Source organism: Protomyctophum parallelum, assembly GCF_964188405.1.
Source record: "Protomyctophum parallelum genome assembly, chromosome: 2".
Lineage (NCBI taxonomy): Eukaryota > Metazoa > Chordata > Actinopteri > Myctophiformes > Myctophidae > Protomyctophum > Protomyctophum parallelum.
In genome coordinates this window covers 1,856,290-1,872,853 of record NC_139699.1, presented here as the reverse complement: position 1 = coordinate 1,872,853, position 16,564 = coordinate 1,856,290, and the positions used below count along the sequence as shown (strand labels likewise).

Sequence of the window (16,564 nt, the reverse complement as noted above, 5' to 3'; positions counted from 1 at the left end):
GTGTGTGTGTGTGTGTGTTGGGGGGGTGCATTGAGGGGTGTGTGTACTGTATGAGGGAGGGGAGGGGCCGACATGCTGTTTAGACTAAAACAGACACAGTCACACCTCATTTATTCTTTAGCCACCGCATGACACATAAAAAAGTCTACAAAGAAGGACAGCCAACAATGTGTAAAGGAACCACTGAGCCGGTCCTGTTGTGTTCTGATGGCTGACTAAACAGCCCGTCAGACAGACTGATGGGGTTGAACTGGTCCCATCATTTTTTCCCGACCTAATTTTGAACCAAGATATATATAAAAATACCAAAAATATAAATGCACCATTTACCAATTAACCAAAAAAAAAAAAAAATCACACCTGTGTGAAGTGAGTGGTGCAACTCCCCTGGGGGTCCCTGGGGGTCCTCGGGAACTTCCATAGGAACGTGCCCTGGGTGCCGGCCCGGTTCCAGTGAGCCGCCCCACGTCCGAAACGGTTGAGAGTTACTGTGTCGGAGTCCCCAGCGGGTCCCTGTACTGTACTGTACTGTACTGTACAAGCTCTGCTCCCTGGCCTGCATGTGTGTGTGTGTGTGTGTGTGTGTGTGTGTGTGTGTGTGTGTGTGTGTGTGTGTGTGTGTGTGTGTGTGTGTGTGTGTGTGTGTGTGTATTAGGCTGCACAACAGTGACACTTGGTGGTCAACAAACGCTATTTCCGTGATTGGACACGTACACATGGACACGTGGAACCGAAGTGGGCAAGGTGGAAAATGAGCCTAACTGAACTAATGAATTAATTTTGTTCCCCCCACACAGGCAGCGACACAGAAGCTACCTATAGAGGCCTCGTATAAGCCCCTTCTTTATTTTTCCTTTTTTTTCATCGTTTTAAAATTGGTGCTGTGCTAAATAAATCTAATCAAATCAACGGCTGAGCTATACTCGCTTGTATCCACAGGGTTGCACACTACTCTCCTTGTGATTAGATGCGTTTCGATGCATTGATTAGGAAAATGGGTTATGATGAAAATGGGTTAAGAAAACAAATAAGTTCAACACATTTAAATTGTGGCAGCGGGTGCCGGGCGGGGCATGCATGTGCGTGAGATGAGCACAAATGCGACAGATTGCCTGCACTTCGATACCTGCCCGCGTGTATGTTGCTCCCCGTGTTAAAAAGCCCTCTAGTTGGGCAGTCGCATTCACATCACAGTTTTTAAAGGTATATTCAGTGATTTCACTCAAAAAACCTTAGGTTTCGTTTTTGGCTGGGACCTAAGCCTTTCATCCAATCAGGATAGAGAGCCAAAAACGAAACCTAAGGTTTTTTGACCCCCAGGGGTTAACTGGGGACAGGGAGGAACTCCTTATATGGTCAGCACACTCTATAGTAGAGAGGATTATCACAACAAAACAAAAAAATAAGTGATATTTGAATTAAGTGAAATCACTGAATATACCTTTAATATTATTATATGCATGTATGTAACTTTTTCTTCTGTATGGTTAATGTATGTTAATATATTGAGTATGTTAATTCAATATAACTTCTCCCTGCACTTCTATTGAGACATTATGATCGTGTCAAAGGTCATGTCTCACCTCAGACAGGATCTGACATGAATTGTGACCCTGATTTAATGTATCCGCTGCACAAGCAGGCAGGCTCTACTAGCTCAATGGGGAAGATGTCAGCACCCAGAAACTGGGTTCAAATCCGGGGGGAAAAAAAGAGGAATATTAAAATGTTATATAAAGAATATAAGAAATTTAGAATGTTACATAGTGCAGCTTTCATTTGTGGAGTCTCCCTCCTCCGCGAGAATGTAGTATTATTTAGTATATATGTAAGGTTTTTCCCCCTCAAATGGTACCTCGTCAGATAATCCCCACATTATCCTACAACAACTTCTGTGAACAGACTTCACTGTAGTAAGCTTTTCATAAATTATATTTGTCATGAAAGTTTATAGTTAGAGAAATACAAAGTCCAGCCGTCTGCTGTCCAGCCTCTCCCACCCCTCACTGGGGAAAACTCTGGGAGGAAAACAGAAACGGGGTGAGTTGTCTTGTTACCACCACTAGTACTAGTTGGACTACTAATGTGCCATAGTGTTGTAGTAAAAGGGCCTTGTGATCAAACTAAGAACATAATAATGGTACCGTGAAAAAAGAAAATCTCAAATGTGCCTGCATGGAGTCTTTGCCACGGACACATTGTCCAGGGGTCACCTTGATGACCCCTGGTGCAGGGGTCACCTTGATGACCCCTGGTGCAGGGGTCACCTTGATGACCCCTGGTGCAGGGGTCACCTTGATGACCCCTGGTGCAGGGGTCACCTTGATGACCCCTGGTGCAGTCGCACAGTAAAGCAGTTCAGCCGCGCTGCGGTGAGGACAGGTGAGGAGAGGTGGACACAGATTGCGCCAGATTGGGCGCAATCTGTCCTCATTTTTTTTCTGTGCTGAGCTCATCAGAATCACTTGGCAGAGAGAGTTCATCTGTAACCTGGATATATATATATATATATATATATATATATAATATACTGTATATACTGTATAAAATGTAAAAGGACATTTTAAAGTGCCATAAAAGTCAGTGGATCATAGCGGTAGTTCTGAGAGGCATGGAAGTCAAGCTGGTCCTTTATAGGCCAGTCACAATTATTACATAATCGCGTTTATCAGCCATGTATGTAACACATAATACAGTAGAAACAAAATAAAATGCTGCTCGGTATACTCTAGAGTGGAATAGTATAGCGTCAGTCTATATTATTCCACTGTAATGGAATATCCATCTGGGACAATGGAGACCTAGTATGAGGTGTTTCTTTTTTTATTGTCTATCATGTCAATGTAATAACCGTGCATGTTCAGGCTCTGCTTCAGGGCCAGGGGGGGTTTGTGATCTCAGAGTGTCATTTTTATGCAGAGCAGTCTGTGTAGTATCACAGGAGCAGAGCAGACGCAGCCGCCAAATACAATGCAATATCAATGCAATAAATGGTTTTCATCTCGACCAGAGTGTCGGAGTGAAATCGTATTATTGCATGGGGACTAAGGCTTACAATGTCACCAATGCTCACCATGGTCCCTCCCTCCTGCAAATGGATTTGCATTCACGCACGCGCACACGCGCACACACACACACACTAGGGCATTCATCAAAAAATCGATTTATCGATTTATCGATAAACGAGTCACGAGTCGACTCGCAGCAGCGCGAGTCGAAAGTTGAGCTTTTTTTTTTTTTTTTTTTCTCCCCTTTTTTCATTGCATTCAGAACGCGCCCTTAATTAAAAACCAAATGCAGCTGTGTAGGCTATGTGGCTCTCAGCGCGCGGTGTCCCACTATTGAGACTGGCTGAAGTCTGTTTGAACTGCGCTGTGTCAGAGAAGTAACAGATAGAAGCACGCAAACGTTACCCCCAAACGATATCCCCCTCACCTCCGTGCTGGAAATATAACGTCTGGGTTCCCGAGGCTACATGCATGCTGACGCAATGACTGTCTGTTTCTGGCTAAGCTTTACGCGCAGCGCACATGAACCTCTCCGTCTCCGGTCAGTGCGGGTTGTTGTTTATTTGCATGGCTCAGAAAATGAGTAACAAATGAGAACGTTATCGAGTTGTGGAGGAGGAGGAGGAGGAGAATAATAATGTCATATCTCTCATTGTGTTCTCGGTGCTGCTGCTGCGCTGTGTGCCAATACCACTACTTTACCTGGATAACATCATCTTTTCATTTTGACATGATTCACATGAAATAATAATCCTGTACCGGAACCGCGTGTAGCGTTTGGTTTCATTAATGCGATCGTCACAAAATAGCCTACAGCTGCTGCTGCTAAAGATACAAAGATTGGACATTTTTAAACGACGCAAAACTTAGAATTCCCCTCTTGCGTACCAGTGCCACGTGTCCCGCGGACCGGCACCGGTGTTTGGGAACCTCTGATATAGATGATACATGCACTGTGACTGTGTCATATTGGAGAGGCCACTGAATGCGCAGTGCTATGTTTGACATGCTCCGTATTTGAGCGCGCGGCAGCTCCACCCGCCCCTGTTAAATCCCCCCCCCCACCCGCGCGTCCGCGGTCCCCCCCCCCCCCCCCCCCCCCCCCCCCCCCCCCCCCCCCCCCCCCCCCCCCCCCCCCCCCGCCGCCAGAAACGATAAATCGACTTATCGATAAATTACTGTCCGACAAGTCGACTGGGAAAAATCTCAAGTCGTTAATGCCCTAACACACACACACACACACACACACACACATCATGACTTACCTTCTCCTGATACTGGCGACGGGAGGAGTCTAGCGACTGGATGAGTGCGGTGGCGTGGCCCACGAACATGGCGTAGCAGGTGGCGCCCACGATCATGCTGAGGATGGTCAGCCACACGTCCGTCATGCCCACCGGGGGGTACATGCCGTATCCAATGCACAGCATGTGGCTCATGGCTTTGAAGAGGGCGTACGAGTACTGCTGTCCCCATGTGTCGTTCTGGAGAGAGATTAGACTGTGTGAGCTGGAGTCAGCCAAGGTCAGAAGAAATAACTCTCTCTCTCTCTCTCTCTCTCTCTCTATACGTGTGTGTGTGTGTGTGTGTGTGTGTGTGTGTGTGTGTGTGTGTGTGTGTGTGTGTGTGTGTGGGTGTCAGTTATGCAGCAGACCCAAATGGATACATTTTTACACTCTCAGGGTTAAATAAATTAAGGATTTTTTTTCTGTCTGGTGGAGCAGTAAGAATGGTTAGCACTCTGACAAAACACACACTCACTGTCACTTCGAAATGTATTGGAAGATATGTCCCCCTTTGTATCGTTTTGCTGGCAAAATGGAGAATTCTTCTCGCTATGCAAACATTTGCAGAATGGCAAAACATTTGGGCCAGGGCCTAAAACAGAGTCCCGAGAATGGACAGATGGGCGTTGGAGACACTAGAGGCTTTCCAGCCCGGAAAGAAAGTAGGTCACGCTATTTAGAAAAATGTGATTTCTCTGTGAGTTTTCTCGTTTGTAGATAAATTGCCCCTCTCTCCTTTAGATCCCGCTGGTAGTCTATGGGTAAATCGATATCAGCACTCTCCTGGGGGTGACATGTCCAAATTGCTTTCAAACCCATTTCCACTGCAGTGGGGGGAGAACCTTAGAGATAGCGATGTCATTAGTGGGTTCCTAAAAAGGTAAGGATAATGGGAAGGCTACTATACCAGTGGAAAAGACAAGAGGAGGTGTCCCATGACAACGTAATCAGCACGGCAGCAACTGTGGCTATAAATGCCGCGTTCACACTGGCAACAACAAAGATACAGGCTATAGTATACCATTCGTTTCCAATGGAAGCCAGCGATATGAAGATTCAAAGATACAGCTACAGCTACAAACAAAGTTGAGCTGGTTTCAACTTCACTTCAGATGTAAAGATTCAATGCTACAAATATGCTGCGTAGGCTTGTATATCTTTTGTCTGGCAGAAATCTCCATATCTCTTTTTTAAAATAAAATAATGCCCTACTTCAGCCAGCGTCACACAAAAGCATCAAAAGTAGCAGATCCACAAGCTGGAAGCACGGCACGGAGCAAGCTTGTAGATCTACTACCATCACTGTTTACTTAAGCTTGTAGATCTACTACCATCACTGTATGTTTACTTGAATGGATATGAGGAGACTTATAGTTTGCTCTATACCTGACAGCACAAACATGAGGAGACTTATAGTTTGCTCTATACCTGACAGCACAAACATGAGGATCTGTCAGCAGTGGTGGAAAAAGTTACTCACACTTTTTACGTGTAAAAAGTAAAAGTAATAATACTGCAATATATAAATAAAAGTCCGATTTCAAAATTAACTTGAGTAAAAGTATTGGCTTTAAAATGTACTTAAAGTACCAAAAAGTTAAAGTACTCATTGTGCAGAATGTCCCATTTCAAGTTTGCAAATGTGTACGAATCTTGTAAAAAAAAAACAGATCTACAAGCGATACATTGTGAGCTTGTCGATCGGCTATTTTGAAATGGCCAAACTGTAAGCTATATAGGGCTGAAGTGGTTAATGTACATGTATGTTTTGTAATAAATAAATGCACAAAGTAACGAGTAGGCTTAATTCAAGTTTTCAAATAAATGTAGTGGAGTAAATAAAGTACAATATCTGGATCCGAGTATGCATTGTAGTGCAGTAGAAGTAACGGTATTGGAAATTGGAAATACTTAAGTAAAGTACAATACCTCAAAATTGTACTTTAGTACTCTGGACTATGTTTTAGACCACAGTTCAAAATGTGTGCAAAGTAAATGTACTTTACACCACTGGCTGTGCCCCCCCCTCACAAATGAATTCAAAACAATATATCCATCTAAGTAACGCAATTAATTAGCCTGTGTTTACCGAGCGAAACCAAACAAAGCCTGTTTGATGTTAATGAGAGTCTGCATCATTCTCTTGGGATATTCACCTCACGGCAGGAGGTGCTGAGCCTGTCATTTAGGAGGCATTTATGTGGGTCTTTTCAGGTGATTGATTGATTGATTGAATGCTTTATTAGTCAGAAATGCAAACTATGAGCTACAGCCGACATGAAGGTTAAAAAGATAACACAAAAAAGTCCTGGGGACTTTCAATTGGCATTGTGGTTCATCAACAATAAATAACACAATAATATGTGGCATCAACAAATACAAAAAGCACGCTACAGAATATGTACAAAGGAGAAAATGCGAACGAAAATAAAAGGCTGGGTACTGAAGGCTAGCTGTCTCAGTCCCTCATATCTCTGGCCACTTTCTTCATACTCAAGCTCAGAAACCAACCAAGCACAGAAACGCTATTAATTAAAAAGTAAGCTATGCTACCAGAACTTTTTCTTCTTTTCTTTTTTTTCACCCTAGCGCGTGCCCTCTCTCTGTCTCTCTTGCTCCTCCTGTCTGTAATTCTGGAGCTGGCGAAAACGTATGTGAACACCGATTACTCTCGTTGACTGTTCCTCTTCTCCACTCCCTCGACTTCAGTGCTGCTGCTGTCTGTCTTTCTAATGTTCCATCATGGATTGGCAATCTACGTATGACAGGCATGGAGTTATGCGTTGTGCGTAAACACACCATTTCACACCTACTCAGGGGTGTAACTACCGTGACGCAGACAAGCAACTGCGTGGGGGGCCCAGAGGCAATAAGGGGGGCACACGGCCGTCTGTAAAAAATAAAATGATAAGAGATCCAATGAGTTGATCAAAGTTTCAACAGCTCTGGTGGAAACAGAGAGTGTAGGCTAATAACGTGAAGCTCTCCTTCACAATCGTGACAGGTACGTTCACAAATCACAACTACTGTACAGTGTACACTGTGCGGTTTATAAAGCAAAACGCAGAGGGGGACGGACGGGGGAGGGTGCTACTGTAGTTACGCGGCTGCACCTACTATACACAGCTTTACAAAGATACCTAGTGTCAATAGCATACATGCATACTACAGTATAGGTGTGCACAGATGCCTTGTTAACTGCCATCGGCGCATCAGTAAAAAACTGTCCTTTCGCCGATGTTCTGGTAATACACCCTTTTACGGAGATGTATAGAGCGTGTCGCTCAGTGCACTGAGTCTGAGTGCACCCCCCCCCCCCCCCCCTCACACACAGGCAGCAGGCACCACTCAAGACAGGACAGGACAACTACACTTAATAAGGGAAAATTAGCATAAGTTGAGGCAAATCTGGGGGGGATAAAAGCTTACCACTAGCTTTCTTCACAGATGTGTTCATAAAGGTGTTTACTATCACAGAACCAACTCCCTTGCCACTAGCTTTCTTCACAGATGTGTTCATAAAGGTGTTTACTATCACAGAAAAAAATGTTCCAAGCCAACTGCCTTGGGAACCTTTGTGGGAGCCAATCAAAGTTGGGGTAACAGCAGGAGTCAGGACATTTTAAAATTGGCCAATATAAGCTTGTGAGGTGTGTAAATAGGTGTTTTTTGGGGTGCTGAATCCGTTCCAACCATTCATTTTCAGTAAAAATGACTTCTGGCCATAACATTGGCCATGTCTGCTTTTGTATGTTCCAGACATACTAGTGTAATAATTAATAATCCATTTCATATCTCAATGGTGTTTTCTTGTTTTCTTTCCGTTTGTGTGTGGTGTGTTCCTTATAAACGCAAGGTCCAAATCGATTTTGCATATGAACAGCCCGGGCTACCATTTGGAAAAATACGGTATACAAACATCGGTATCGGCCAAGAATTTCCACATCGGTGCACCCCTAATGCATACTGTATAAATAGGCCATTGTTGCAGTGTGACCAGCTAAATATAAAATAAATAGCATAAAATAAAATAAATAAATAGTATAGACAAGACGTGAGCTGAAACTATTGTTACATTAGTAACTCCCAAAAGTTTTTTTATCAGCAATTGGGTAGCGTTTGGAGATCTATGAGACGGGTCTGCAGGATTGAATCTGACTGCTGACAATTTATTTTCTCCGAAAAACACTACTTTTACTGATGTTTAAGTTAGGAATAAAGATTAGGGTTTTAGGCATAATTTTACTGAGGTATATCCGTATGTCATGTTAGGGGAGGGTGCTTAATTTCCTACTTAACCCATTCTGAACGGGCACCCATTTTGGTGTCGGCATCATGTTATGCTTTAGCTATTTAAAAATAGCAGATCTACAAGCTCATATCGCGCCACCGAGTGGCGCGATACGAGCTTGTAGGTCTGCTATTTTTGAAAAATCGAAGAGCGACTGACATTTTTTAGAATCTGATCTCAGGTCAGAATGGGTTCATCAGACCAGTGTGTGTCCGGCGGAAACCTCGTATGAATCTGATCTCAGGTCAGAATGGGTTAAATTCCGACCTGTCCATTAGTATGGGAAATTACATTCACCTCCCCTTGTGGTCTCCGACCTGATAGATGGTTTTTCAGGCTATAGTTTTGAAAGAAACCAGTGATTCACATCTTTAAATGGATGTTGTCAGGGCAGATCGACTGTGGCTTGTCGACTATTTTCAGCGAAATATTTCCCCACAATACGGACACTGGGGTTTAAGTGGCTATAAGGATGTCCTGGCGAGGGTGTCCTATACGATAGGCTGGGGGGGGGGGGGGGGGGGGGGGGAAGCTACATGGTGGGAGCGTGGGAGGTAAACACACACATGCGTCATCACCACCAGCGGCGTCTCGTGACAAGCAGACAGGGCGTTTTGTGCTTTATGTGGGCAGACAGCCAGGTGTGTCCCCCCCCCGAGCAGTTCGGCCGCATGTAGCTAATCGGCCTGATTAGCGGCGGAGTTATTCAAGGGGAGGTTCAAGGGTCTGGCACGTGTGGTGCACATGTGGCTCTCCACATGTGGCCCTGATACCCATTAAGGCCTGCATGGGACCTGAGGACCTTATTCCATTCTGACCTGAGATCAGATTCATACGAGGTTTCCGCCGGACACACACTGGTCTGATGAACCCATTCTGACCTGAGATCAGATTCTAAAAATGTCAGTCGCTCTTTGATTTTTCAAAAATAGCAGACCTACAAGCTCGTAGCGCGCCACTCGGTGGCGCGATATGAGCTTGGCACAGAGTGCTATTTCACGCTATTTCAATAGCTAAAGTATAAAATAATGATTAATGTGGTTAAATGCTAAACAAAGTGACACAGATGCATTCTTCCAGGTATATATATATATATATAATGGGTTAAGTAGCAGAGCCTTTCCAGGAAGCCGATGAGCACAATAGCAGTGCACCCTATTGTAGACGTCCTATTGTAGACGTCAGTCAAACAGAAAATACAGACAAAAATACATCCTCCCGAGAGTCCTGAGGAAATTAACAAAACTTTCTCAGACCAGAGTAACTGCATATTGTTTTGTTTCCCACTTTGGCTGCAAGCATAAACAGCCTCTGCACCAAGATGACTCAAATGTTTGGGCAACAGAGTTGGGGTCCGTTACTCATAAAAGTAAGGCACTACATATTACATATTACTTTTGAAAAAAGTAATGCCTTACATTACTTTATTACTCCCTGGAGAAAGTAACTAGTTACATTACTCGTTACATTACTTTTGCGTTACTCCATAAAATCGCATTGTCACATAATTTACCACTTAACAAATCTTTATAATCCTAATAAGGAGGACATACACAACATCTTTCTTTATGCTCTTTACCAGGTTGTGGAGGAATAAAACAAAATGGGCCTTTCCAAAACGGTCTAGTGCAGTGGTTCTCTTGACCTTGTAAAACTTTTTCTATGCAAACTTCTAATCAATTCTTCTTCAATCAAATCAAATATATTCAAATAAAAATAATGAGACTGAGAGAAATCAGTAGCCTATATGTTCACAGTGCTTTAGGATCCCTTTCTTTATGATGTGGAGTTCCCTGCTCCATGCTCATTAAATGTACTTTTTCATGTCGGCATATTTGGTTTATTCATCTCTGAACTAACTAGTGATTGTGACTCTGAGAGCACATACATTCTACAACAAACAAGACCCTCCCAGCTGGCAGTGTTGCCAGGTTTTGGAAGAGAAACAAGCAGCCATGTCTAGTATTCTGTAATCAGTAGCAGCTGTGATGGACGGACGCACAAATATGGGAAATTAAACGGGTGAGCTTCATTGTTATTGGCTTTTATCGATGTGTATCTCTACACGTCATCACGCAGCACGTTTTCGTTTTAATAAATAAATAATGCAATCGTTTTTATGGACCTTTGATATAAAAACACACAGAAATGAGAATTTTCACATTTTTTTGGCATCCATTGTTAGGTATGCCCATATAATGACCACGGATATGGTCTAAAAGTGTGAAAAACGTCTTTTTCATTTCACTGCACCTTTAAGATACTTTACACGGTATTGATGGACACACACACACACACACACACACACACACACACCCCCACACCCACACCCACACCCACACCCACACACACACACACACACACACACACACACACACACACACACACACACACACACACACACACACACACACACACACACACACACACACACTAAAGCGTTACTAAGGAAATGGTGTTCCAGTGCATTCCAATGTATAGTGATTATTTTTCACAAGCTCTTGTTAATACCTTTCATTGGTTTGATATTCAGAAAACAAACAGACTTAAACACTTTCACATTCCACCTTTTTCTTTAACTAGTGAAAATATAACCGTTCATGGCGAAGTTGGGCATTCAGTTACTAAAAATAAATCTAATCAAATCAAACATAAAAGGTTGTAAGGATGGAGATACAAGGTTTCTGCCCGACAGAAACGATATCTAAAAATGGGGCTTTTGCTGTGCTGGGATCCTTCTATAGGTGGAGAGCTAGCTGCTGTTTCCCAGGACACGAAGGGTTAAGTACAGGAACTGCAGAGAGCTGCTTCTTGATGAGATCAGACAGGTGTCTAGTCTCATTCAGACAGACAGGGAGGCAGGTATAGTCTCATTCCAACAGACAGGGAGACAGGAACACAGGAATAGGTAACAGACTAGTCTCATTCAGACTATTGAGCCTGGGTACCGGGTCTATTCAGACAGGAGACAGGTACTAACTAGTCTCATTCAGACAGACAGGGAGGCAGGGAGACAGGTACTAGTCTCATCCAGACAGACAGGGAGGCAGGTACTGTATAGTCTCATTCAGACAGACAGGGAGACAGGTATAGTCTCATTCAGACAGACAGGGAGACAGGTATAGTCTCATTCAGACAGACAGGGAGGCAGGGAGACAGGTACTAGTCTTATTCAGACAGACAGGGAGACAGGTATAGTCTCATTCAGACAGACAGGGAGGCAGGTATAGTCTCATTCAGACAGACAGGGAGACAGGTATAGTCTCATTCAGACAGACAGGGAGACAGGTATAGTCTCATTCAGACAGACAGGGAGACAGGTATAGTCTCATTCAGACAGACAGGGAGACAGACAGACAGACAGGTCTCATTCAGACAGACAGGGATAGTCTCATTCAGACAGACAGACAGACAGACAGGTCTCATTCAGACAGACAGGGAGACAGGTATAGTCTCATTCAGACAGACAGACAGACAGACAGACAGACAGGTCTCATTCAGACAGACAGGGAGACAGGTATAGTCTCATTCAGACAGACAGACAGACAGGTCTCATTCAGACAGACAGGGAGGAAGACTGTGAAACGAAACTATAGTGGATGTATCATTTCCTGTCTCCCTGCCTCCCTGTCTGTCTGAATAAGACTAGTACCTTTCTCCCTGTCTGTCTGAATAAGACTAGTACCTGTCTCCCTGTCTGTCTGAATAAGACTAGTACCTGTCTCCCTGTCTGTCTGAATAAGACTAGTACCTTTCTCCCTGTCTGTCTGAATAAGACTAGTACCTGTCTCCCTGTCTGTCTGAATAAGACTAGTACCTGTCTCCCTGTCTGTCTGAATAAGACTAGTACCTGTCTCCCTGTCTGTCTGAATAAGACTAGTACCTGTCTCCCTGTCTGTCTGAATGAGACTATACCTGTCTCCCTGTCTGTCTGAATAAGACTAGTACCTGTCTCCCTGTCTGTCTGAATGAGACTATACCTGTCTCCCTGTCTGTCTGAATGAGACTATACCTGTCTCCCTGTCTGTCTGAATAAGACTAGTACCTTTCTCCCTGTCTGTCTGAATAAGACTAGTACCTGTCTCCCTGTCTGTCTGAATAAGACTAGTACCTGTCTCCCTGTCTGTCTGAATAAGACTAGTACCTGTCTCCCTGTCTGTCTGAATGAGACTATACCTGTCTCCCTGTCTGTCTGAATAAGACTAGTACCTGTCTCCCTGTCTGTCTGAATAAGACTATACCTGTCTCCCTGTCTGTCTGAATGAGACTATACCTGTCTCCCTGTCTGTCTGAATGAGACTAGTACCTGTCTCCCTGTCTGTCTGAATAAGACTAGTACCTGTCTCCCTGTCTGTCTGAATGAGACTAGTACCTGTCTCCCTGTCTGTCTGAATAAGACTAGTACCTGTCTCCCTGTCTGTCTGAATGAGACTATACCTGTCTCCCTGTCTGTCTGAATGAGACTATACCTGTCTCCCTGTCTGTCTGAATAAGACTAGTACCTGTCTCCCTGTCTGTCTGAATGAGACTATACCTGTCTCCCTGTCTGTCTGAATGAGACTATACCTGTCTCCCTGTCTGTCTGAATGAGACTATACCTGCCTGTCTGTCTGTCTGAATGAGACTATACCTGTCTCCCTGTCTGTCTGAATGAGACTATACCTGTCTCCCTGTCTGTCTGAATGAGACTATACCTGCCTGTCTGTCTGTCTGAATGAGACTATACCTGTCTCCCTGTCTGTCTGAATGAGACTATACCTGTCTCCCTGTCTGTCTGAATGAGACTATACCTGTCTGTCTGTCTGTCTGAATGAGACTATACCTGCCTGTCTGTCTGTCTGAATGAGACTAGTATGTGACGCGTCCCCGTTTTTACTACCCAGTTTTGCACCAGTAAGTGGAGGGAGGGGCGGGGGGGGGGGGGGGGGGGGCAAGGCGACGGCCCTAGTTACAGTTAGTTGAATCGTCAAAACTCCTGCATTTGATCATCAATGTATTCCATTAGATTATCATTAGACCATAGGCCATTTTATGGTTGTATCCAGAATGAAAACATTCTCTGAGGTAAACATAATAGCCTATAGCCACTATAATGTTTTAGTTATATTACATAACTTAATATGCTACTGCCTGTGTTCTTCTTGGACAAATATAAGAAGGTACTCCTATGGAAAGGCTATACATTGTGCTTCACGAGTTCACTTGACTTCTGTCTGACTGCGGCAGGCACGGTGTGGACTAACTCCTCCCTCCCCTCACGGTGTGGACTAACTCCTCCCTCCCCTCACGGTGTGGACTAACTCCTCCCTCCCCTCACGGTGTGGACTAACTCCTCCCTCCCCTCACGGTGTGGACTAACTCCTCCCTCCCCTCACGGTGTGGACTAACTCCTCCCTCCCCTCACTGCTGCTAAACTGGGTAGTAAAATGGGGACGTGCCATAGACACACAAAGCCTCCGTATAGGAGTGATTGCGCCACTCAGAAATGTGAGTTCATTGTGATGCCAATAAATACTAACTTTAAACGTACAGTATATAAAATATGTTGTGTGTTCGATTGATCATTCAAGTGAATATTATGCTCTGAAAATGAACGCTTTCAAAATGTTCAAGTGGGCCCTGCTCCAGAAAAGGGCTGGGGGTGTAACATTAGATATTCCTAATTTGGCTTTTAATGTCAATTTAGACATAAAAAAAAGGTTGTTGCCTACCCCTGGTACTGTAGAGCTTTAACCCTTGAGAGTGTAAAATGAGGTCTTGGGTGGGTGATGGGTCTGATGAAAATCGTGGTCCGTGTGGCTCAAATGCCGAATAAATAATGGGGTTGAAAGGTTGAAATCCACTGCTGTAGGACACCATGCACACCATGCACCATACACAAGGTCTGCGGAAGAGCTTCGGCTCGAAACGTTACCACTTGAAGCGAACGATATACAGGGTTGGGAAGTAACGGATTACATGTAACGCTGTTACGTAATCAGAGTAAAAAAAAAACGGTAACTGTAACGTCTTAGACTACATTTAAAAATGTGTAATCAGTAATGGGCGTATAGTAACGGGGGTTACAGGCTTGATTACAATCTCCCCTTCCCCTCATCAATTGTAGGGCTACAAATAAGTCTTAATAGTACGCATGCATGGCACATGATCAGTATAGGCCAGGGGTCTGCAACCCAAGATGTTGAAAGAGCCATTTTCGACCAAAAATGAATTCAAAATCTATCTGGAGCCGCAAAGAAAATTACGCATTATAATGCAGCTTGCCAAGCTTTATTATCTCCCGGGTTGCAACGAAACTAGCAGAATTTAGCATGCTTTCCCTGGAAATGTCTTTCAACGTTACTTTTTTTGTTGTTTGATAGCTTCTCACTGCAGATTAAACATACAGGCAGTCAATCTGCATTGGCTGTGAAGGCAAAAGCCTCTGTCCACGAACTGTTAAATCCTCTGTTTTTCGTCGGCTATCTTTATAGGCCATAGCGTAGCAGGCAGCAGCCTCACACACCCACCGGTTTGTTTATAATAGACACCTGGCTGGCACGGCACTGAGTGTGTCGCATGCTATGACGCAAATTTTAGTTTAGTTAAGTTTTCCAATTTTGTAAAAATGTGTAGAATAAATATTAAGAATGCTTGTCACGTTTGGCCTCCTACAGAAACCATAAATGAAAAATAATTTATTGCTACTTTTAATGCTACAGGGAGCCACTAGGGGTGTGCTCTAGCCGCATGCGGCTCTAGAGCCGCCTGTTGCAGACCCCTGGTATAGGCTGCGCTGTGTGTGTGTGTTGCTGCTGCCCACTGCACAGTGAACACAGGCTCCAACACAAGCAGAACAACCGGTTTCCCCGCCGTCAGACTCCTCAGCCCTGACCCATATTATATTATATTTCATTATATAGTGTGATCTGTAACCAGCGGACAAAGATCTGTATGGCTACTGTCTGTACGGGGACAGAGAGAGGAGAGGAGGCGTCAAGGCGCGGTGGACTGTGGAGCGGCAGAAGCGCTCTGGGTGAGATTCTGACGGGGAGTGGAAAAAAGATAAGACACCGTTCAAATGACACTTTAACACTACACTAGTAGTAGTAGGCTTGGTAAAAAACATAACTATAATAATAACACGCAGCGGGGTGTAATCAGCCCTCAACAGCCTCACAGACAGTGTACGACTGTACGGTGTCATGTAGATGTAGAATCAAACGGCATAGACTACAACGAAAGAGTTGAATCAGTTGTAATTAAATATGCGATTATTTCAGCTGTGACCAATAGATAGATGCCTTGCGCTGGGTCGCGCATTGCAATGTGAAACAGCTGAAACAAAGCTACAAAGCTGTGTTTGAGTGTGTGTGTGTGTGTGTGTGTGTGTGTGTGTGTGCGAGTGTGTGCGCACCTGTCTGTCTGTCTGTCTGTCTGTCTGTCTGTCTGTCTGTCTGTCTGCCTGTCTGTCTGTCTGTCTGTCTGTCTGTCTGTCTGTCTGTCTGTCTGTCTGTCTGTCTGCCTGTCTGCCTGTCTGTCTGTCTGTCTGTCTGTCTGTCTGCCTGCCTGCCTGCCTGCCTGCCTGCCTGCCTGCCTGCCTGCCTGCCTGCCTGTGATAACTTAGTGGTAAAGTGCCAGTTTTTTTCTTTTTTTTAACCAATATCATTTTGTAGCCTTCACTGCCCTACAGCAGTACTACAGTATAGGGCAGCTTTGGCTAGGGCCTAAATATATTCTTTATATTTGTATATATATTATTATGATTTGGAATTAATTTGCCTTTTGTTTGGTGCCTAGCTGAATAGGACTGTATTAACCCATTCTGAACGGGCACCCATTTTGGTGTCAGCATCATGTTATGCTTTAGCTATTGAAAAATAGCAGACCTACAAGCTCATATCGCGCCACCGAGTGGCGCGATACGAGCTTGTAGGTCTGCTATTTTTGAAAAATCGAAGAGCGACTGACATTTCTAGAATCTGATCTCAGGTCAGAAT

The 16,564-nt window shown here is 44.2% G+C and overlaps 1 protein-coding gene across 1 annotated transcript in view; it reads right to left on the bottom strand.

The window, feature by feature from the left end:
• Window positions 1-16,564, bottom strand: part of hcn4 (hyperpolarization activated cyclic nucleotide-gated potassium channel 4) — a gene marked incomplete at both ends in the record, with an annotated part of 248,566 nt that overhangs the window by 101,870 nt on the left and 130,132 nt on the right. Inside the window, one exon of the mRNA XM_083790912.1 lies at window positions 4,274-4,492. Coding sequence (XP_083647038.1) covers window positions 4,274-4,492 — 219 coding nt within the window. The remainder of the gene's footprint in view (window positions 1-4,273; window positions 4,493-16,564) is intronic.